At 45.7% G+C, this 23,005-nt stretch overlaps 1 protein-coding gene across 2 annotated transcripts; it reads left to right on the top strand.

Moving 5' to 3' along the window:
• LOC112214861 (dual specificity testis-specific protein kinase 2) lies at positions 1-22,995 on the top strand. 2 transcript variants are annotated; one of them, XM_042327152.1, is made up of 10 exons: positions 1-146; positions 1,825-2,167; positions 13,971-14,092; positions 14,815-14,863; positions 15,858-16,004; positions 17,265-17,347; positions 19,541-19,715; positions 20,006-20,092; positions 20,254-20,350; positions 20,874-22,995. In XM_042327152.1, exons 2-10 carry the CDS (start codon positions 1,919-1,921, stop codon positions 21,254-21,256), a joined length of 1,392 nt encoding a protein of 463 aa, XP_042183086.1. In that variant the 5' UTR covers positions 1-146; positions 1,825-1,918; the 3' UTR covers positions 21,257-22,995. The 2 variants fall into 2 exon arrangements, with proteins under 2 accessions (XP_042183086.1, XP_024229671.2); XM_024373903.2 differs by having other exon boundaries at positions 18-235.
• Positions 22,996-23,005: the final 10 nt, after the last annotated feature.

The following is a 23,005-nucleotide window of genomic DNA, read 5'->3' as shown; positions in this document are numbered from 1 at the left end:
TTTCGCCAATAAGAAGCGACACTAAAAGTCGCACTGTTTTCTCAGTGCACTGCAGAGCAGACCCACGACAAAACAGAGGCAACAGGACTTGAAACGGGGCACCGTGCGGGACGGTAGACAAGGCTGATTAATTAGAGAAATAAAAGGCACGGTAATCCAATACCACGGTCGGGTCAGGGCGCGAGAGGCAGAGGGCACCGTTGGCTAGGCTACCTGTAGATTTGGTCAAGGGCATGTAAGTCGTATCAATGTTTTAGTGCAGTTATTCATGCATGATTCCGCCCTATAGCGTTTTTGTGCCATTATTTTCCACTTTGAAATAATGTAGGCATAGGCTATATTTTTGTGTATATTTAGTTGTGTGGGAGCGTAGTGACAGACGAATCCAAAAACTAAGCCCAGCTCTGCATTTATAATTGATGACCTGCAGTCAAGCTGACAGTGGTCGAAAAAAGTCTGTCACGAATGCGCTACTCTCTCGTTTTCTGTCTACCGAAAGAATCAAACGTGCCCAAAGAAGCTCTCTTCGTCCGTCCACCGGTTGTTTTCAACCTGCGCATTTGCCTGTTTGTTTGTGCAGCCTGGTAGTCCTGTTCTATTGAATGATCAATCAAGATCCCTTTGAAAAGGCTACTGCTATGTGATTGGATCAGGTTAGGATATATAGCAGCTCTGTGTGTGCAAATTCTGTTCTACAATGAAGCGGCGATATCTCGCTGCTTTCATGACCTGTATCAGGACAGACCAGCCACAGATAAGTAGGCTACACAAATAACAGCGGCGAACCACGGTAAACGGCCTCTTTTCTATTTTATAGCCTAGTGGCTTCCTTCTGTCAGGGGGAAGCAGAGACCAGGGTCATTTACGCACGGGCATAGCCGCGGGAAATAGGGGTGCTGCAGCACCTCCTGAAAAATCATTATATATATATATATATAAATAATCTGGGCCTTTTCCTGTATTAGCAGACTGATATAGCCCTCTGTAGTGCAGGCAATTATTATTACATTTTGTAGATGGCTCCTGCACGTCATCTCTAGCTGACACTTTTGCTAAAAGGTGCTGTGCCAATTTATTAATTACTACATTTAGCTAACATTAGCTAGTTAATCCAGAGATTCTTCACTTTGCCTCGATTCATCAGTTTCATCCAGATCATGGCATTTGTAGTTCTTTAGAATAGCCACATTAGTAGCTAATTAGCGTTTCATTTTTGGGGGGTAAATACAGGTGAATATATTAAAAGTCACCTTGTCCTAGAGAGATTTACAGTTATCAAAATGTCACGCCATGGTAAGCCTACACAAAACACAGCCCTTTAAGTGTTTCTAAAATCCCCTATAAGGAAAAATGGTGGGAAAACAATTGGAACCATTTCCTTGTTAGAACGCTAGATTTTATTGGTATTATGACTCCTGCTGTGGTACTCTATAGCCGTCTGTAGCAGGAATTTATTTTGTTCCCCTCCCCAAACATCTTCCTGCGGCTATGCGCACGCGAAACTGAGGTTTCGATTGGTAGAAAATGGGTGCCCTTTCCACTGCATAAGCAGACCGGAGGAAACTGAATTTGACTGAGGGAGAGAGAGAGAGAGAGAGAAGGGGGTGGATAAGCCTGCCTATATCTTTACAGCATGACGGAATCAAACACGGAGCACAAGCTATGTCGGATGCGGCAGGAATGATGGAAGTTGTGTAGGCTTTAGTTTCTACAAGAAGAAATACACAGACTTGAAGACAGACAGCCGTTTTCTGTTGGCTTTAGAGATCGAGGGTGCTTTGATCGTGAATTAATCTTGTGTTTCTCCCTCGTTCTGATACTCAGTATCCCCGTGGGAAGCTCCTCCGTTTTACCGGATCCTCTCGCTCCTGCGGAGGACATGGGAAATGTAAACGCTGTTGGATTTTGAACTGCGTCCATGTCCTGCCCCCCTCCGCATCCTGGGATAACTGAGATGGAGCGGGTCGAGTTGGACCGGGACCAGGAGGCGGCGGAGCGGGTCGAGTTGGACCGGGACCAGGAGGCGGCGGAGCCACTCGTCCACGGGACGAACCGGATCAGGCCCTCGTCCTACCGGGCTCTACGCAGCGCCGTGTCAAGCCTGGCCCGTATAGATGACTTCATCTGCGAGAAGATTGGCTCGGGCTTCTTCTCGGAAGTGTTCAAGGTAAGGTAAATTACATGTAAGAGTTTGAAGATCAGGTCCTGTCTTGTATTCTATTCACAGTGTCTCAAAGTAGGGGTGGGGTGGCAAAGTGGGGCGGCAGGTACCCTAGTGGTTCGAGCGTTGGACTTGATCGAATCCCAGAGCTGACATATAAAAATCTGTTCTGCCCCTGAACAAGGCAGTTAACCCACTGTTCCTAGGCCACCATTGAAAATAAGAATTTGTTCTTAACTGACTTGCCTAGTTAAATATAAAAAAAGGAGAGCTGATCTATGATAGTCTTTCACTTATTAATCATAATGAATATGATTAGCTATAAGCCTAGACAGAAAGGTCCCAAATCCTAGACTCATATTCTTATTTCTTATTCAGAACCTTTATTCTGAAATGCTTTGAATATTGGTCCAAAGTAGTTCGACTTGGCCTATTGACTTGTTTTAGGAAGTCTAGGCTTAGTGCTTAACACTGTGGGATAGGATAGCCTTTGGACATCTGAGCATCCCTGGTGAGGTCATCACTAACCAAGCATGAAACATGAATGACCATTGATGTTACCTGACACCAGGTGTTTTTGTAGGCAAGTGATTAGTTGGCCTTTACTATACTCTCTATTGGCCTATACTCTTGTAGGGTTGTGTGTGCGAAGGAGGCTTCAGTATTTGGGCCTCTTTGGAAGGACACTTTCCACAAAATCTCTTTCTGAAATTAATGGCATGTTGAAAACAAGCTCCTAAATACTCTTACCATTCAAGGTGTTAGATAAGGTAGGCTTGCACATACACAGTGCTGATGATGATGATGGATCATAATAGGAGGATTATTTTGCCACTAGTGACCACAGCACCACATCGACCCCCCCCCCCCACCAGAACCCAGTGACGGTGAAACACTGAGTTTCCTTTTCTCTTCCATGCTTTTCAATGAGGAAAATTTGGATTGAAATGGAATTGACCCCAAGCCCATAGCCCACATTACAGGGAAGGGAACGAAGTGTGTTGGTGTGAAAATTATACCTGTTCCTGGATGGTAGGTCTACTGCACATGCAGAGGTAGATGGTAACCTTACTCTGTCTAAACAACATGAGAGGAAGTCAAGGGGGTTCAGCCTGGGTTGCATCCCAAATGGCACCCTTTTCTCTACACAGTGCACTACTTTTGACCAGATTAGTGCACTACGTAGGGAAAAGAGTGCTATTTGGGACACAGCTATGGACTAACCTTATTCCTGGTTCCTCTCCTGTTTCACTGAGCCTTATAATGTTCAGGTAGCCTATCGGTTAGAGCGTTGGGCCAATAACCGAAAGTTTTGACAGTTCGAATTCCCGAGGCGACATGGTGAAAAATCTGCCAATGTGCCTTTGCGCAAGGCACTTCCCTCTAATTTGCTCCAGGGGCACTGTACTACTATGGCTGACTCTGTGAAACACATTTCACTGCACTCATCCAGTGTATGTGACAACAAAAACATCTTTGTTCAAATAAATGTTCATAACATTGGGCCAGGGGTTTTCCTTGACATCTCTTTATAATAGGAGCAGAGTAACACAACTGTCACACAGTGCCCTTTGGATGTGCAGTTGGCATGCAAATGATTTGGTCTTTTGTAGGTGCTGGCTGTAAAGATGCCTCTTGATTTGCGTTATCTGCCCTTTGATAAACTGCGTATAAACGCAAATGTATTACTGCCGTGATTACAAATACGCGTCCCGATCTAGCTGTTAAGTTCAGATGACATGACCATAATGGAGGCAGAAATGAGCCTCGCAATAAATCTGCGAAGATAAACGGACAATGATCGACACCGACCATACAGATCTCTCATCGCAGGCATTTTGCTGACATCATCCATTACGATATGTAGCCTATACTAGAGAAATGTCAAGTTTGAAATAAATTAAGTTTGCTAATATGGGTGATTTGTTAATGGGACAATTGATGGCTACAAAAATCAAACTACTAGTAGTAGTTCAAGGATAATAACAAACAAAACAAAACTGTGGTGAACATTAATGTTATAAATATATCGTTATCTGGCAATTTATCGCAATGTATGTTTTTGTCCATATAGCCCAGCTTTACCTCGCAACTGTGTGCGCACATTCCATAAACTATCTTCTCTCCGCTCTGCCCTTTGACATCTGCTTTAGACCACAGAGATGCTGTGTTATAAGGAGACCAGGAGTTGTTTTTTTTGCTCAGTCCCTCACACACACACACACACACACACACACACACACACACACACACACACACACACACACACACACACTCTGAAGCATTGACTCTTAATAATTAAATACAAATGGAGCTCCACCAAGACACTTGGCATCCTGCCATCTCTAATGTCACACTCTTGCTCTCTCTCTCTCTCTCCAGCTCAATTAATGCTTTCCTCATGGCAGTCAGGCAGGCAGACATGTACACCTCCGCACGGCCATTGTGCAAGACAAGGAGGGGTGCGCGTGTCAAGACAAATCGTTCAGGTGCTGCTTTGTATCTTTTTTTCTTTAATAATTTTCAAAGAACTGCGAGAGCGCGCTCCCTAGACCTGCCTGCCTGCAGTACTGTAAGTGTTACTTCCTGTAGAGGCAGGAAGGAATGCTGTTTTTTCCCCCTCTTCTAACTGAAACAGAAGTAGAATTACAATGTTCCGTTCTAGTTATTCTAATTCTATGGGAAGGCGCAGGTGTTTAAACTGTCCTTCTCAAGGATGAAAGAATGGAGATTGAAAGAGGAAGGGATGGTAGGAATAGAAGATTGGTAGAGAGAGGATAAATGTTTTTGTTTGTACTTTTACCCCATTTTTCTTCTCAATTTCATGATATCCAATTGATAGTTAGTCTTGTCCCATCGCTGCAACTCTCCTACGGACTCGGGAGAGGCGACGGTCGAGAGCCACGCATCCTCTGAAACACGACCTCGCCGATCCGCACTGCTTCTTGACACACTGCTCGCTTAACCCGGAAGTCAGCCGCACCAGTGTGTCGGCGGAAACACAGTACACCTGGAGACTGACGTCAGCTTGCAGGCACCCGGCCCGCCACAAGGAGTCTCCCGGTCACGGCCGGCTGTGACACAGCCTGGAATCGAACCCGGGTCTGTAGTGATGCCTCAAGCACTGTGATGCAGTGCCTTAGAACGCTGTGCCACTCAGGAGGCCCCTAGAGAGAGGATAATACATATAGGTAGGAGGAGGGAATATGTACATGTATGGAGCCATTTAAAGTGAGGGTTGTTGTTGCGTTGATCAGTGGAGGCTGCTGAGGAGAGGACGGCTCATAATAATGGCTGAAACGGAGCGAATGTATTTGATACCGTTCCACTGATTCCGTTCCAGCCATTAACACCAGCCCGTCGTCCTCAAACTTCCTATGGTTGAGGTAATGCTGGGGTTGGAGTTTGTCATTAGTGGAATCAGATCAAATCAAAATGTATTTGTCGCATGCGCTGAACCGGTGTAGCCCTTAGTGAAATGCTATCTTACAAGCCCATAACCAGCAATGCAGTTTTAAGAAAAATAAGTATTTACTAAATAAACTGAAGTAAACAATAAAACTTTTTTTTTTTTAAATAAGAGAAAAAATAAAATAACAGTAATGAGGCTATATACAGGGGGTACCAGTAGTGTGTCCATGTGTGGGGGTTAACTGTTCAGGAGTCTTATGACTTGGGGGTAGAAGCTGGAGACTTTTGGACCGAGACTTACCGTTTGGTGTGCGGTAGCAGAGGGAACAGTCTGACTAGGGTGGCTGGAATTTTTGGTAAATTCTTTTTTTGTATTTTTTTAAATTTCACCTTTTATTTAACCAGGTCTGCTAGTTGAGAACAAGTTCTCATTTACAACTGTGACCTGGCCAAGATAAAGCACAGCAGACTGACATACACAATAGCACAATTGGTTAGGAGCCTGTAAAACGACAGTCATCTCCTCCCGGGCGACATCAGACCTGTGACTGATGGAGCTAGTTCTGAGTCATGTGGCGAAAAGTCAGTCAGTCAATGAGTCATCACCCTAATGACGAGCACTAATTGACACTAAAGGCTTCCACATGCTTCTGTTCGGCTGGCGCCTAGCCAAACTCACCTAGGTGAACCTAACGAGTGTGCTCGCATACTCCCCTAAAAGGCCTTCACGTGAACGAGAAAAAAAACGCCTCTCACCGTAGCAAATATTTCTCAAACTAGTCAGATTAATTCTAAGATGACTCAAGAAATGTCATTTTAATTTTGACGTTTGTGCCGAGGAGATCTTAGTTGGCCAATTTTACATCTAAGATGTTTGGTGCAGTATGTGAAAAGAATTGCATGAAAACCCGTCATCTATCATTTAATGATAAACACTTAATTGAATAATCTCTACTGTTGACCAATGACCGACAAAGGGGTGTAGACTTCGGCTACTGAAATTCGGCTAACAAAAACATCACAATGATGTCATAATATATGCACAAACTGTTTCCGATGAGAAGCATGCGAACACCTTTAGGGCACAAGCAGTCAGCGGGGTGTGTATTCATCAGTGCAAAATGTTTTGCAACAGAAGAGTTTCTATTGGGCAAATTCAGATAGGTCCCTCTCCGTTTCATCCTGTTTTCTTGCATTTGGTTCCTAGTGAATACACCCCAGGAGATTGGAAGATGACAGCATGCAGTTCCCAGTGCATACGTCATATGGCGAAATTAAATAAACCAAACTAAAATGAAAAAAATATGAAATAAGAGTAACTCGGAGACAAACAGAAAAACCAAGGCACTCAATACTGGTTAATGATTTTCTAGTCATAGGAAAATATACACATGACAAATGTCAAATCAGAAAGCTGTGTATGTGGGGTGTAATAAGGACAGTTGGGGAATAATAGGCATAACTAGTCTGTGTGTGTCAGTACCAAGCTGCTGCCAGCTGCTTTTGACACCAGGTGGAAACGGTGACGGCGAGAGCCACACACTGCTGTCAACAACATTCACATAACAGTGGTGTGTGCGTGTCGATGTGTGTTTCACACTTAGCTGGGTTTTTCTAGAACGACATGCAGACATTTTCCATAGCTAAATGCTTCAAATGTCAATCAGATAGTTAAAAAAAGAAAGATGCACTATATACAAAAGTATTTTGGCACCTTTTCAAATGGGTGGATTCGGCTATTTCAGCCACACCTATTTCAATCTCCATAGACCAACATTGGCAGTAGAATGGCTTTACTGAAGAGCTCAGTGACTTTCAGTGTGGTACCGTCATAAGATGCCAACATGTCAGTTCGTCAAATTTCTGCCCTGCTAGAGCTGCCCCGGTCAACTAGGTGCTGTTATTGTAGAGTGGAAATGTCTGAGCAACAACGGCTCAGCTGTGAAGTGGTAAGCCACACAAGCTCACAGAACAAGACCGCCGAGTGCTGAAGTGCGTATCGCACAATAATCGCCTGTCCTCGGGTTGCAACACTCACTACCGAGTTCCAAACTGTTCATCGGGAGCTTCATGAAATGGGTTATCATGGCCGAGCAGCGTCAAACGTGGTGTAAAGCTCGCCGCCATTGGACTCTGGAGCAGTGGAAACTCACTCTAGAGTGATGAATCACTCTTCACCATCTGGCAGTCCAACGGACTAATCTGGGTTTGGCGGATGCCAGGAGAACACTACCTGCCACAATGCTTAGTGCCAACTGTAAAGTTTGGTGGAGGAGGAATAACGGTATGGGGCTGTGTTTCAAGGTTCGGGCTAGGCCCCTTAGTTCCAGTGAAGGGAACAGCATACAATGGCTTTCTAGATGATTCTGTGCTTCCAATTTTGTGGCAACAGTTTGGGGAAGGCCCTTTTCCTGTTTCAGCCTGACAATGCCCCCGTGCGCAAAGGGAGGTCCATACAGAAATGTTTTGTCGAGATCGGTGTGGAAGAACTTCACTGGCCTGCACAGAACCCTGACCTCAACCCCATCAAACACCTTTGGAATGAATTGGAACGCCGACTGCGAGCCAGGCCTTAATCGTCCAACATGCTTTTCATTTACCACCACAGATTGATCTACAACATAATGGTGTTCTAATTCATTCTTCTCAATATATTGGCCTATTTATTATATTGCATCAGTCTCTTTGCAAGCCTGCTGAGTGGTAGTTTCTGTGTGTGATGTGTTTTTGTAGCTTCTTGCTGAGTCTCTTTCTCTCCTGTCCCTCTCACCTCACACTTTCTTTCTATGCAGGAGGAGAATGATGATACTAGTTCTGTCAGTCTGGTTAAAATCACTGCTGCATTTGCACAGAGGAGATTAGTGTGTGTGTGTGTTTGTGAGCAAGTGTGTGTGATTGACAGCCTGGATGAAGCGCTGATGGGCAATGCTCCCCTCTAGAGTCCTGTTGTCCCAGCTGAACCGAAGTTTGTCAGAGGAGAATAGACAGGTTCTGGAAAGTCTACCCTTTTGGAAAAGCGCAACAACAATACTGAGGATCTACTACGTGAACTGACTTTTGCACACGCGCACGCACAGGCATGCATGGCACACACACCCACACCGATCCATCCTCGACTGTCACTCGTGTTTGTGATCTGTTACAGTAAGTGAGCATTAAAAGTCAGTAAGTCTGTGTTTATTGGCTGAGGATCTGCGATGAGAAGGAAGGGGGGAGGTGGAGAAGACTGGGAGGTGGTGGGGTTAGGAAAGGAGGAGACTGTGGTGGAGGGGTGGTATGGGCTGGCACTACCAGTTTTGACTTGAAGCTCCCATTCAGGGGCTTGGCTAACACAGCACTTTCCCTGCTTCATTGTCCCTCGCCTCCTACCTTTCCTTTCCAGTCAGGACTTGCTCTCCTGTCAATCAAGAGCTGTCTGTCTGGGGCTGTCTGTCTGGGGCTGTCTGTGTGTATTCCCTTTTTGTTTCCACATGAGCTCACATGTCGTTGTAGACTATATACACGTGCACATAATTGTTAAACACTTTGTTGTTGTGCTTTTACCCCTTTCTTGCCCAGATTTCATGATATCAAGTTGGTAGTTGGTCTTGTCCCATCGTTGCAACTTCCCTAGACTCTGGAGAGGCGAACATACTTGGTATTGAAATGCATGTAACACATTGTCGTGGAAGTTCTTACACAGGGTCACTCGAAGTTGATCATTGTATATTATCAGCGCGCTGGAGAGGTTCCAACCAACTAAATGCGACATAGCACACATGTCAATCAGGAGCTCTGCTGGGGCAGTCCCAGCAGTTGTTTTAAATACGGCTATACACAGACAAGTTATATTTTTATGATTTAGCATTAATCAATTAATCATTACAGTTTTGTTTCATTCATGTGACCGACCAATACTGGTTCATAACATGTGACAGTCCAATACCTCACAAGGCCTCTTCTCTCTTAGCTGAGACCTTAACTGCGATATCTTTCGTTCTCAAAACAAGTTCTGGGCATACTGCCAAATTGCAGCTACTGATAGTGAGGATTTGTTCAGTCAACCACTTGCATCAACACAGAAATTGGTTTATAGAACAGCACATACATTGAACACAAATGATTTATCAGAAAAGCACAAACATTAATTTCTATTACAACGTACTTGGTGTGGTTTAAATGCATGTAGCACATACACTACCATTCAAGTTTGGGGTCTCTTAATACATTTTAAAAAGTCCTTGTTTTTGAAAAAATCTACTTTTACTTGTCCATTTTAAAATAACTTAAAATTGATCAGAAATAGAGTAGACATTGTTAATGTTGTAAATTACTATTGTAGCTGGAAACGGCAGATTTTTTGGGGAATATCTACATAGGTGTACAGAGGTCCATTATCAGCAACCATCACTCCTGTGTAAATCAATTTATTGGAATTGACTGATTTCCCTATGAACTAACTCGGTAAAATCCATGAAATAGTTGTTTTATTTTTGATCAGAATACTTGGCCGTTCTTGACATTTTCCTTGCTCTGTGTGTGTTTACAAGCCCCGTGTCCCCACGTTATGTAGTGTGTGAAGAGCTTGTTATACCCGCTACGTCCCTCCCTCAGCTCTCTGGCCCCTCCCTCAGCTCTCTGGCCCCTCCCTCAGCAGTACAGTAGGTATGTAAACAGGCCAGTGATGTGTTAATTTGGCTGAGGGAGTGACTACCTGGACTTGGCCAACAAGAAATGGTTGTTTTTGTTTTCCATTGCGAAATGCTTTGCTACGATGTGTGACTGTGTCGGGGGACAGGGACTGGTAGTAAACCCAGAGAGAGGTGGGGAAGGGTGGAAGAGGAGTAGGATTATTATTTTTTTTTTACAATGAAGCAGAAAAGTGGGGGGAGAGCTTCTTTTGATGTCATGGAGCTGCATGCTCTTACTTGTTCCTGTAAGGCCTACCACAGACGCGGAGCGAGAGAGGTGCAGGGCTGTCATAGCATTAGAGACAGGAGTTGTCTGTCGGGTGTATGTTTTTGCGTGTGTACACAATTTGCATGCGTGCGACGCTCAGTGCTGAAGTTGTGTAACGCACTAAGTGGTTTACCCCGGTAGGTAAGGAGTGTATCTGTGTATCATGTCCCAGTCTAGAGTCTAGCTGGGTCATGTTCTATTTGGAGGCTCCACAGGAAGTCAGCCTCCCTGCCTGTTATGATGGACCTGTTCATAGCTAGCAGCCCCACATGTATCCCCTGGGCTCCCGAGGAGCGAAGCAGTCTATGGCACTGCTTCTCAGTGCTAGGGGCATCATTACAGACCCTGGTTCGATTCCAGAGCTGTATCACAATTGGCCGTGTGATTGGGAGTACCATAGGACGGCGCACAGTTTGGCCCAGCCTCGGTAGGGTTTGGCCAGGGTAGGCAGTCATTGTAAATAAGAATGAGTTCTTAACTGACTTGCCTGATGAAATAAAACATCTCCAAGTCACCAAGAAAATAAAGCTTGCAGTCAAAACCGAACCAAAGAGAGCGTATGCATGTAGGTCATTTCTAAATGCTGTCTGTTCAGCCACACATTTTTCTCTCTTGGTCTCTGTTTCTCTCCAGGGTGACTAGAGGTCACCATAACTCAAGACTCTCTCGTCAGCCAATGACAGACAGCCCTGCACATGTCCACTGATGCCCCTGACCTTTTTATCTGCTAAATACCAGCACTTCGCATGCAAGTGTGTCTGAGTCAGATTTATTGGGCGTCTCCGTGTTCCTGTCACTGGAATGCTGATATCACACATGCTCACTGTTTACCTGTGATTATGGAGCTCTGACGCACGCACACACACACCTGAGGTAGACTCTCTCACCACGTTGCCATGGTACTCCTATTTTAGCTTGTGGCCTCTGGACACATTCCTATAACCATGATTTACTGAGCACTTGTTTATTTGAGCTGAAATTCTGCATGAGGATGAGATGAGATGGATAGCCCAGAGAGACCGTACAGCCTTACCTAATACAGTTCAGTTCTGCTGGTTCAGCATTTGGCTCATGTCTGCATTATGGTGTGTGTGTGTGTGCCTATTTGTGTGTGTGTGTGTGTGTGTGCGCATCTTTGCGTGAGGGAGCCACTGTCCTGTTCTACAGGCCTGTAAATCCACTGATGTGGTTAAATCGTGTAGAAATGTTATAAATCAGATGGGGGGGGGGATAAACTATAGAGCTAATCTTCATTGTACAATGCATAGCTCTTACTAAGTGCGTGCGAGCCAGCAGAGTAGGAGTGAAACTGTGTGTGTGGGAGGGAGAAAGTGTGTTCTTCAGTCTCTCTAGTCCTTTCACTCCTCTCTTTATCTGTCTCGGTCTGCCTGAGGGATAGACTGCAGCGGCTGGACCAAATCGAGATTTGGTTGTTCAAGCAGTAAACCTAAAGTCGTCGGGGGAGGTGCATCTCTGACAGCCGGACGCTCTGGTGGTTTTCCAACAGCAAGGCTCCGATCAACATGGCTGCTGTTGTTTTTGATTTTCTTCTGTATAAGTGTCAAACTGCTCTATACCCCGATATCACACACTCAAACTGAAAGCGTAACGTTTGTACAGTAATTAATTGGTTAGAGGTCTCATCCCTTTCATTTGTATCCCCTGTAGTTTCAGAATCGCTTCAAAGTTTGTTCCCGTTTCAGTCAAGTCTTTGGCCATGGTTTGTGTGGGTCAAACAAAAACACCCTAATTTGTTGACAAATAGTGCCTCCCACAATACAGTTAGTGAGAAGCACCCGCAGCAACTTGATCATTAAAAACTGCATGACCTTGGATCACATGATTTTTGTAAAGTTCATGCATTTGGCATTAGTCGCACATCAGACACTTTTTATCCCCGTAATGCAACACACTTTGAAAGGCGCGAGTGGCCAACGATGGTCAACGTCTTTGACAAAAGTGATCCGCTTGACTGCGACCGTTGACTGCAAACTGTAAGTGTGGTAGTACTGCAGCCTTGAATTAAGAGGCCTGACGTGCGTTTTTGTTTCTCTGGTCTGCTGGCCAGCTCCTATCCAGGCCACTGTCACGTTGACGATGTCGCCATACTCTTGCAGCATTTTCACTTGTGATTTACCTCTTGTGTTTTACCCAAAAGGCTCAGCGATTTCTGTTTCCATCTACGCGGCCCCGGCACCCGTGTCTCACGGGGGCCATGGCTCTGGCGGATCTGCTCTCACTTGGGGCCAAAGCAAGGCCCTGGGTATTTTTCAGCTTGCATTTACGTCGCGGCTAACTGAACTTTAACACCTCACAAAGCAACAGTCTTGAATGATGCATATGTTGTTGATTCTGCTTGCCACAAGTCTTAAGGGTCACACTCCTGATGGAAACACAATGACACTAGAGTTGACATGAACATGAAACACTGGCGACACACGTGTGGGTGAAGGTGTCCGCATGCTGAACTTTGCTAAGTGAACCGAATGAGTGTGTTCGCATCCTCCCTTAAAAGACCTTCGCTGGAAGAAAAAAACGTCAATAGTATGGTTTGTCCATTTTGATACGCTGTGGTCAGAATACACTTCATCCAAAAACTCAAATCTGTAATTAAGTTGTCGTTTTTGCCGAGGAGATCTTAGTCGAGCAATTTTACATCTAAGTAGTTTGGTGTAGTATTTCTGAATTAATTGTTGTTGTTGCAGGAAAACGAGTCGTCACTCGCTGTATGACAGACCTCATTGAAGAATCCCTACTGTTGACCAATCCCCGATGAAGGGGCGTAGACGTCGGCTACCGATTTTAGGTTTGCCTCAAGAAAATCCTGCCCGAACAACCGAAAAAATCCTTACTGAAGGCTAAAAACGAACAAGAAATGTACAAAATCACAATATGCACAAACTCCTCCGAACTGTTTCTGCTGGGAAGCATGCAGACGCCCTTAGTCTCTATGAACACTCGCCGTCTTGCTCGCGCTCTCTTTCGCTCAGGCACTCACACTACCAAATGTAACGCACAAATTCCCACACACGGACAAACATGACAGTAACACTCACAGTACTAAGTGGATTGTTTTTGTGGACTGTTAGAGTACTTAGTGGTTGTCTATATGGTTTATTAGTTAGACAGGCAGGAGTCAAAGCCTCTTGGAACTCACATATAGGGGATAAGACAACACATCTCCATGGTGACCACCAGACACTCACCAACAGCTTGGCCAGAGTAGAGCCATATAGTCCTGACTCTAGAACACAGGCCAAGACACTAGAATAGTTGGGTGGAAATGCATACGAGAACTGGGAACCAAAGATCCAATTGACGAGTTCACATGTTCAGTTCTTGTTAGTACAGTCTCTGCTGCCCGGTGTCCAATGGTGTATCGATCTTAACTGTGTGTCATATCTTCTGTCTGAGGTCTGACCCTAGTGATGGTCCCCCTCCCTCCTGTCTCTCTGTGTAGGTGCAGCACCGCATCAGTGGCCAGGTGATGGCGCTGAAGATGAACACCATGGCCAGTAACCGAGCTAACATGCTGAGGGAGGTCCAACTGATGAACCGCCTGTCTCACCCAAACATACTCCGGTCTGTCCGTCTTCGGACTTGTATTAAAACACACACTTGCTTTCCATATGAAAGCTTTAGTCAACAGGGCAAATCCTCAGTATACACATTTTGAGCCATGCAGTTATAACGCATTGTGAAACTTGTCATGAGAGGCTCATATTACCTGTTTTTGAAATTGAAGAGTGGTAACACCTTTCTCTATACCGGCGCTGTTGAGTGGAACAAACTACCATAGCAACTCAAAGCATGTTTTTTTTCCCCCTTCACATCTGCATGTAGTGCTCTAAACCAGGGGTACTCAATAATTCCCCTACGAAGTCTGGATCCTGCTGGTTTTCTGTTTTACCTGATAATTAATTGCACACACCTGGTGTCCCAGGTGTACATCAGTTTCTGATTTAGAGGGGAACAATGAAAACATTTAGTGGAACTGGATTCGAGGTCTAGAGTTGAGTTTGAGGACTCTAGACTATGGCAATGTAGTCCTTTTTTTGATTTGTTAGGCATTATCTGTGTAACCAAAGTATGACTCTTAGGCTAGATCAACTGTGTAGCATAGAGGCTTAGTATGTCTAAGTTTTTAACCATTTAAGAGGACCACAATGGAAATGCGTTTACAAACTTTTTTTGTCATCCTCTGAATGTAAATGCATTATCCACATTTGGTTGAATTGAGTTTTTAAATTGTCAAATCTATCCTAGCTATTGTTTTCTAATTGTCTTCCTCTCTCCTGTCTCAGGTTTGTAGGGGTGTGTGTTAATGAGGGACAACTCCATGCATTGACAGAGGTAAGATGTCTCTTTAAACTCTGGTAGACTGACTGACTAGGATCTAGAGAACACTGGACAAATTGAACTATACTAAACAAAAATATGAATGCAACAATTTTATTTAGTTACAGTTCATATAAGGAAGTCAGGCCCAGCCAATCAGAATTATATTTTTTCCTCCCCAAATGGCTTTATTGCAGACAAATACTCCACAGTTTCGTCAGCTGTCCGCGAGGCTGGTCTCAGACTATCCCGCATGTGAAAAAGCTGGATGTGGAGGTTCTAGGCTGGCGTGGTTACACGTGATTTGCGGTTGTGAAGCCCGTTGGACGTACTGCCAAATTCTCTAAAATGACGTTGGAGGCGGCTTATGGTAGAGAAAAGAACATAGCATTCTCTGGCAACCGCTCTGGTGGACATTCCTGCAGCCAGCATGCCAATTGCACACTCCCTCAACTTGAGACATCTGTGGATTTGTGTTGCGTGACAAAACTGCACATTTTTTAGAGAGGCCTTTTTTTGTCCCCAGCACAAGGCGCACCTGTGTAATGACCATGCTGTTTAATCAGCTTCTTGATATGCCACGTCTCCTGTGAATGGATTATCTTGGCAAAGGAGAAATGCTCACTAACATGGATGTAAACAAATTTGTGCACCACATTTGAGAGAAATAAGCTTTTTGTGAGTATGGAAGATTTCTGAGATCTTTTATTTCAGCTCATGAAACAATGGACCAACACTTTACATGTTCTGTTTATATTTTTGTTCAGTATACTTTAACACTGACGGTTCACTTCTGAATGGTCGTTATGGTTAGGCTGAGGAAAATCTGAAGTTGAGGCAATTATTTGATTGACGGGTGCCATTGTCATGGCTACCATACAGCGACCTGTATCTCTCTTCCAAAATAGATTTGATCTCCAATTGAGAATAACCTGTATAAATAAAGATTAAGGGAACCTGTCATTTGATTGACAACTTGGCTGAGTGTGGTTGTCATGGTTACTTCCAGTACATCAACGGGGGTAACCTGGAGCAGCTGCTGGACAGTGACCGGTACCTGTCGTGGTCAGTCAGGATGGGCCTGTCTCTAGACATCGCTAGGGGCCTGCAGTACCTTCACACCAAAGGCATCTTCCATAGAGACCTCACCTCCAAGGTAGGAAGCACGCATATAAACACACGTAGGAACACACACGTCTGGTAATTGTACATACTTAATTTCAAATGTTATTTGTTACATGTGCCAAATACAACCGGTGTAGACCTTACCGTGAACTGCTTACTTACGAGCCCTTAACCAACAGTGCAGTTCAAGAAGAGGTTAAGAAAATATTTACTAAATAAACCAGAGTAAAAAGTAACACAATAAAATGACAATAACAAGGCTATATACAGGGGGTACCGGTACCGAGTCAGTGTGCGGAGGTACAGGTTAGTCGAGTTAATTTGTACATGTAGGTAGGGGTAAAGTGACTATGCACAGATAATAGACGGCGTATAGCAGCAGTGTAAAAACAAATGGAGGGGGTGTCAATGTAAATGGTCCGGGTGGCCATTTGATTAATTGTTCAGCAGTCTTATGGTTTGGGGGTAGAAGCTGTTAAGGAGCCTTTTGGTCCTAGGCTTGGCACGCTGGTACCGCTTGCCGTGCGGTAGCAGAGGGAACAGTCTGACTTGGGTGACTGGAGTCTTTGACAATTGGATGGCAGGAAGCTTGGCCCCAGTGATGTACTGGGCCATATGCATTACCCTCTGTAGTGCCTTGAGGTCAAATACCGAGTAGTTGACATACCAGGCGGTGATGCAACCAGTCAGGATGCTCTCGATGGTGCAGCTGTAGAACTTTTTGAGGATCTGGGGAACCATGCCAAATCTTTTCAGTCTCACGAGGGGGAAAAGGTGTTGTCGTGCCCGCTTCACGACCATCTCTGTGTATTTCGTTGGTGATGTGGGCACTAAGGAACTCGAAACTCTTGACCCGCTCCACTACAGCCCCGTCAATGTGAATGGGGGACTGTTCGGCCCGCCTTTTCCTGTAGTCCGCGATCGGCTCGTTTGTCTTGTTCATATTGAGGGAGAGGTTGTTGTCCTGGCATCACGCTGCCAGGTCTCTGACCTCCTCCCTATAAGCGGTCTCATCGTTAGGCATGCAGCGAGCCACACGTACATACACACTCCATAAAACACAGTTGTGCCTACTGAAGTACACGTTAACTATTAGAATAAATGGATTTACCAGGGTCCATATTCATAAAGCATCAGAGTAGGAGTGCTGATCTGGGATCATTTTAGCATTCTGGATCATAATGAATCAAATGCTATGGATAGGAGGGACCCGATCCCACATCATCCTATTCAGAGACGCTTTGTGAATACGGACCCTGACCTCTTGTCTTCCTGGTTGTCTGTCCTGCAGAACTGCCTGGTGCGTTGGGAGAGTGGCCAGTGTACGGCTGTGGTGGGGGACTTAGGCCTGGCAGAGAAAATACCAGAGTACAGGTCGGTTGGCTTCATAAATCATCCATCTATCAGCATGCACTGATTTTAGATAACACACTTGAATGGCTGCTTCCTCTCGCTCTACCTTTCTCGCTCGCTCCATTTTAATAGCTTGTTAGCGCTCGCCTGCTCTCGCTCGCTCCCTCTTTTGCTCTCTCCATCCATCCAGCCATCTCTCTTTCGCTCAGCCAGTATTTTATGTTAATGTAAGCTCTAGTGTTATTGTGTTTCCATCAGGAGTATTGTAGACACAGCTCTACCGTTAGGATCAGTTTCCTCTTCCCCAATCCTAACCATTATGTGTACAGAAAAAGAACACAACACTGACCTTAGATCAGTGTCTTAAGAGGGCCATTAATTCCACTAAAGCACAGTCCGATTTTCGAAAGAATGCGAGACTCTTTCACCTGAAGAAGTTGCGCTTTACCCGCTGTATCGGACTGGGTGAGTAAGCCCCTGTTTCAGGGGCGAAGGAATGTTTCGAGCGGCGTTCGCTCACACCCAACCCCAGTTTGTTAATGACGCTGACATTTCCGCCTCCTATTTTATTAATCGCTTCAGCCTGCGTTGAACACAGATTGCCAGCGCGTGTGTGTGTTTTCAAACCTCTCCGCTTCTCCTTGATGACAGGAGTTAATGTCCTGGTAGCTATAGCTCATATTAGCTACAGATCCAGGAGCAGCTTACGCTCCCTCAATCCGAACCTGAGCTATTAGGGCTAAAACACGAAACTGAGCTTGGCTCAAACACTCTTACCCCGCTGGCCTCTTTACCGTGGTAAATGGGTCTGTATCCTGTGTCTGACAGGAGGCAGCTGTTGCGTTAAACAGACTGTGTGCGGTTTCTGCCCACTGTTTGTCTTCTGGTCAACCCAGTGTTTACCTTGTGTTTTTGCGTATGTACAGGCACTTTCTTTTGGTACCCCACAACTAGTTCTTGTGTACCGTGCAGGCTTTTAGGTGTGAGTAAATTGATTTTGACAGTGGAACACGTTAGTATTTGGCACCAGTGAATGTCTGCTGTGTGTTGACTGAACTTCCTCTATTGCAGCGTTTATTAACATGCATACACTTGTCAGAGTATTTTTTTTGTGTGTTGCCTTTATACATTGTGTGTGTGTGTGTGTGTGTGTGTGTGTGTGTGTGTGTGTGTGTGTGTTCTGCCTCCGAGAGAGTGGGAGAGAGACACAGATGGAGTTCAGGAAAGCTTTCCAAATAAGGTCAAACTATTCCAGCACACTCTCTTTCTCTCTCCTCTTTCTTTCTCCCTCTCGCCCCCCCGTCCTCTAACACCGCCTGACCGGACTCTCCCTCCCTCTTCCACATCCCCAAATGGTTTACACTGGGAGCTATGAATGTCTGTCTGCATTCCTCTCCTCTCTCTATCGCTCCCTCACTCTTTCTCAGCTCTTCCCTTACTATGATGTGGGGGGGTTGATAGTTATATTTTGCAAAATAATTTGGGAAGATATATCAATATTCGACTCCATGTATCAATTAGTGAACATTTGCTACTGTAGGTAGAGTTGGTGCCGTAATGCCAGTATTTTTTTATTCCTGTAGCTTGTTCTCCATCTTTTTTAAAATTGTGAGACAAAATGTTTTTGGCACTTTTTAAAAATGTATTTCCCTGACTGATCAAAATGTGTTTTCTCGTGCTCTCTCGTCTTTCTGAAGCAGACATATGGTGAGCAAATATGTTTGGAACATCGAATTGCACTATCGAATCGCAATCCATATAGAATCGTGAGAAACGCAATACACATTGTGTCGGCACCAAGGTATCATGATGATATCGTATCGTGAGGTCCCCGGCCAAATCTATTTCTGCAAAATCATGGTTCACAGTGAGATGGAAATAGCAGAGAGGAAGTGACTGCCAGCAGGATGTCTGCCTGTTTTTGCCGTGTGTGTGTGTGTATATACACACACACATACACACACACTAGTTTTACCCCATATGGTTGTTAATTAACTAGAGCATGATGATACTAGCTGCTAGCTCCAGTCTTGTTGGTTTCGGTCTGTCTCGCTTGCTGTTCTCTGTGTGAGCTGTCGTGCCTGTATTAATGACTCCGGGTGGAACTTTCCCCTCGGTATGATACAGGTCTAGGATCAGCTTCCCCTCCCCCAATCCTAACCTTAACGTTGTCGCCTGTCATCACGCCTCATGCCTGTCTTCCTCTGTCCTCAGTGAAGGGGCAGACCAGCAGCCCTTGGCTGTAGTGGGTTCCCCCTACTGGATGGCACCTGAAGTGCTGCGAGGAGAGATCTACAACGAAAAGGTGGACGTATTTGCGTACGGCATCATCTTGTGTGAGGTCATCGCTAGGATACAGGCTGACCCTGACTTCCTCCCACGCACAGAGGTATGTTCATCACACTCAACATGCACATGCGCACACACACACTACCACACACACACACACACACACACACACACACACACACAATCATTTCCCCCAATATTATTGTGTGGTGTAGACTTTGTTAAAACTTTTCCCTCTTCTGCCCATTGTATGCAACTGCAGTATAAAAGCCTCTCGGGCAGTAAGTCGCAGGACTTTCATTGAAGTCTCTATTCTATTGTGCAAGTTAGTGACTTTGCGTCTCCTTAGGGCTCTGTTTCACAGGGAGATGTGTGATTGTCTGTCTGCAGGACTTTGGCCTGGACGTCGTGACGTTCCAGCACATGGTGGGAGACTGTCCACCTGCCTTCCTGAGCCTGGCTGTCACCTGCTGCAATGTAACACACACAAATCCTCTTCTACCTTTTCTCGCTCCCTCTCTGTCCCCTTCTATCGTTTCCCCTTATTCCTTCTCCTGCGTACTGTTGACTTTTGAGGAACTTACCCCCCCGTCTCTTTCGCTCATCTAACTCTCCGTCCATCTCTCTCTCTCTCGCAGATGGATCCAAAGCGCCGTCCATCGTTCTCAGAGATTGTAATGGAGTTGCAGAGGAGAGAGACCGAGAGGACACAGAAAGACGAAGCTGCTCTAAAGGGTGTGTGGTGTGGGGGTTAAAGAACACCGGGGGTCTTAGTCAGTGGGGGGCGGGGGGGTTCTAGATCTACCAGCATTGTGTATTCAGGCAGGGTCGATTAAAACTGTTATAATTGAGTTGAGGTGGCAGATTATATGGGGTGGTATCCTGGGGATATTCTGCTCTCTAGACTCCTACAGATTGAAAGATGGATAGATTAGGGGTGTGCAGGTAGCTTGACTGGTAAGAGCGTTGGAACAGTAACTGAAAGGTCGCAGGTTCGAATCCCCGAGCCGGTAAGGTTGGGGAGGGAAATCTCCCAACTGCTCCCCGGGCACTGATGATGTTGATCAAGGCAGCCCCCCTACACCTTTCTGATTCAGAGGGGTTGGGTTAAATGCGGAAGACGCATTTCAGTTGAATGCCTTGTTGTCAAACTGAGTTGTGTTTTTTTCTCAGGCTCGAATCTCAGGATTTGTATGTTTTTTCTTAGTCTCAGCAGATTGCCAGCCGTGTATTATTCTTATTGAATCTCTCTCTCTAGTTCTCGGCCCACTGCGGAGGCGCTTCCTCTGTCTCCCCGGTGACCCTCGCCTCTGCCGCAGCAAATCAGACGTGCTCCCTCCGGCTGTGCTACCCACTCTGGCGCCTCCCACCCGTGTCAACCCCTTCTCCCTGCGAGAGGACCTAAAAGGAGGCAAGATCAAACTGTTCGACACGCCCAGCAAGTCTGTCATCTCTTTAACGTTCACCTTACCCAAACCCCCGGTTCCCTGTACCACCCCCTCGCCCTCAGACAGAGAGAGGGGTACCCCACGAGGAAGGCTCCACAGACGCTGCTTATCGCTTCCTTGCACCCCCCACCAGATCTCCTGCCCCCACCACCAAAGACAATACCACAGAAAAAACGGGGGTATTGCCAACTGACCTAGACGCTGGGAATGATGAGGGGAATGTTGAGAACGAGAGAGAGGAGCGGGGAATCGTGAAAGAGAGATTTACCTTTGAGTCGAATGAGTTCGTAGACGAGGAGGATGTGGAGAGGAGGAAGAGCAGCGAGGGCCTCACGGGCGATGACTCAGGGCTTCCTCTCGATCCAGAGCTGCTGTCATTGGACCAGCTGAGCGAGGAACAGGAAGAGGAAACTGACCAGGAAGTGGAACCTATGGATTGCACCAGCTCCCCTGACACTCTAGATGGCACTCTCCCTCCACTCTCTTCTTTCCCTACTCTTCCACCTTATTCCAAACCCTCCACCACATTCACCAACGGCTGGGGTAATGTTCCCCCCGTCTTCAATGGTCCTCTATGCCTGCCCCCCCTCCCCTCCCCCCACATGGACAACAACAACAGCACCACAGTGGTCATTAGTCGGCCTCTGGGATGGCGGGGCACCAACCGGAACCACTCACCTCCTGGTAGGCCCATTGGGGGCTCTCCATCGCTGTTTGGTTCCGGTAATGGTTCTGGTCCTTCTCTGGAGCAGGAGGAGATGATCTCGTGTCCCGGTTGCTGTCTGGTGGGTTTCCGGTTCCCTTCTCTGTGTTTCCGCACGCCCCCTCGCCGGAACCCCTATAAGAACCTGAACGGGAACGGAGACGGTACTGGAGTCACCCGAGGGCTGCTCTATAAAGGGCCTAAAGGGATACCGTCCTCCCCTACCAACCCCGAGCCTGGCCCTGGTCTAGCCCTGCCTGTGGCTCAGACATAAGAGAGAAAGAATGCCCTAACTACAGATCTAGGATCAGATTACCCAACCCTATTATTCTAACCTTAGTTCTTAAGAGGGAGTGACTGGGAACTGACCTTGGATCAGTGCCTATGGGCTACTTCATTCCATTCTTACATATAGATGTTTACATAGCTGCTGGTGGGAAGGCACTGTTGTGCTAGTGGTCTATGAGTGGTGGGACGCCCTCTGCTGGACTGAGGCGGTATTGATAATGCTGTACTGTATAACCCAGTATCACGCTATACTGATAAGGGGAGTGAGCTGAGGTCTCACAGATCCCTACAGTGGAGGAAGGCTGATAAACTAACTGATTTTAATAAAGAAGCAATGACAATACTCCCCCCTCAGCATGACAGCACTTGTATTGGTCAGAGCCATATTTAAATGTAAGCTAAACATGGCTTTGGTATTGGACCAATCCCATGGGATATGTATTTTATGACATTCTTCTATGCTGTGGTCCATGGCTCCTTTTCTGACAGTCACAGTTGTAAGTACTATTTTTGAACGGTGGTGGTGTTGCTTCTATGAGGAATGTTATGGAATAGTGTTTACTTATGAAATGTTGTGAAATATGAATGTTAATATTTAGATGTTTGATACTGTCTGAACGGTCGAAGGCTCAGCAGTTTGCTTTGTGTTCAGGCTGCTACACAGCTGTACGGTGCAACCTGGAGATGCTACGTACGAAAAGGGCAATGAAAGGTGTGTGTGATCCGTACACTGTTCTGTTGACTGATATCTCGCTGTGACATCTCTTACGGCCCTCGTGGTCCTCGGGACAAAGCACTTACTGCGTTTTTATTTGGACTTTTTATTCATTTTTTTTTTGTTTTTGTTTTTTGCGAATGAATGGTCAAAGACCTGCTTCAGCAAAGAGATGTACAGATTCATATTATTTAAAAATGGCATTGAATAAAACTATAGAATGGGACGACTGTCTG

The sequence above is a fragment of the Oncorhynchus tshawytscha genome, linkage group LG09 (genome assembly GCF_018296145.1).
Source record: "Oncorhynchus tshawytscha isolate Ot180627B linkage group LG09, Otsh_v2.0, whole genome shotgun sequence".
Classification (NCBI taxonomy): domain Eukaryota; kingdom Metazoa; phylum Chordata; class Actinopteri; order Salmoniformes; family Salmonidae; genus Oncorhynchus; species Oncorhynchus tshawytscha.
Note: the sequence above shows the minus strand (reverse complement) of the source record. Positions and strands in the feature narration are given on the sequence as shown.

Excerpts from the sequence above, each read along its gene's own strand:
- LOC112214861 (XM_042327152.1), top strand. The coding sequence starts at position 1,919 with ATGTCCTGCCCCCCTCCGCATCCTGGGATAACTGAGATGGAGCGGGTC. Across the intron at positions 14,864-15,857 it reads AACTCCATGCATTGACAGAG|TACATCAACGGGGGTAACCT; the intron begins GTAAGATGTCTC and ends GGTTACTTCCAG. Across the intron at positions 20,093-20,253 it reads TGGCTGTCACCTGCTGCAAT|ATGGATCCAAAGCGCCGTCC; the intron begins GTAACACACACA and ends TCTCTCTCGCAG.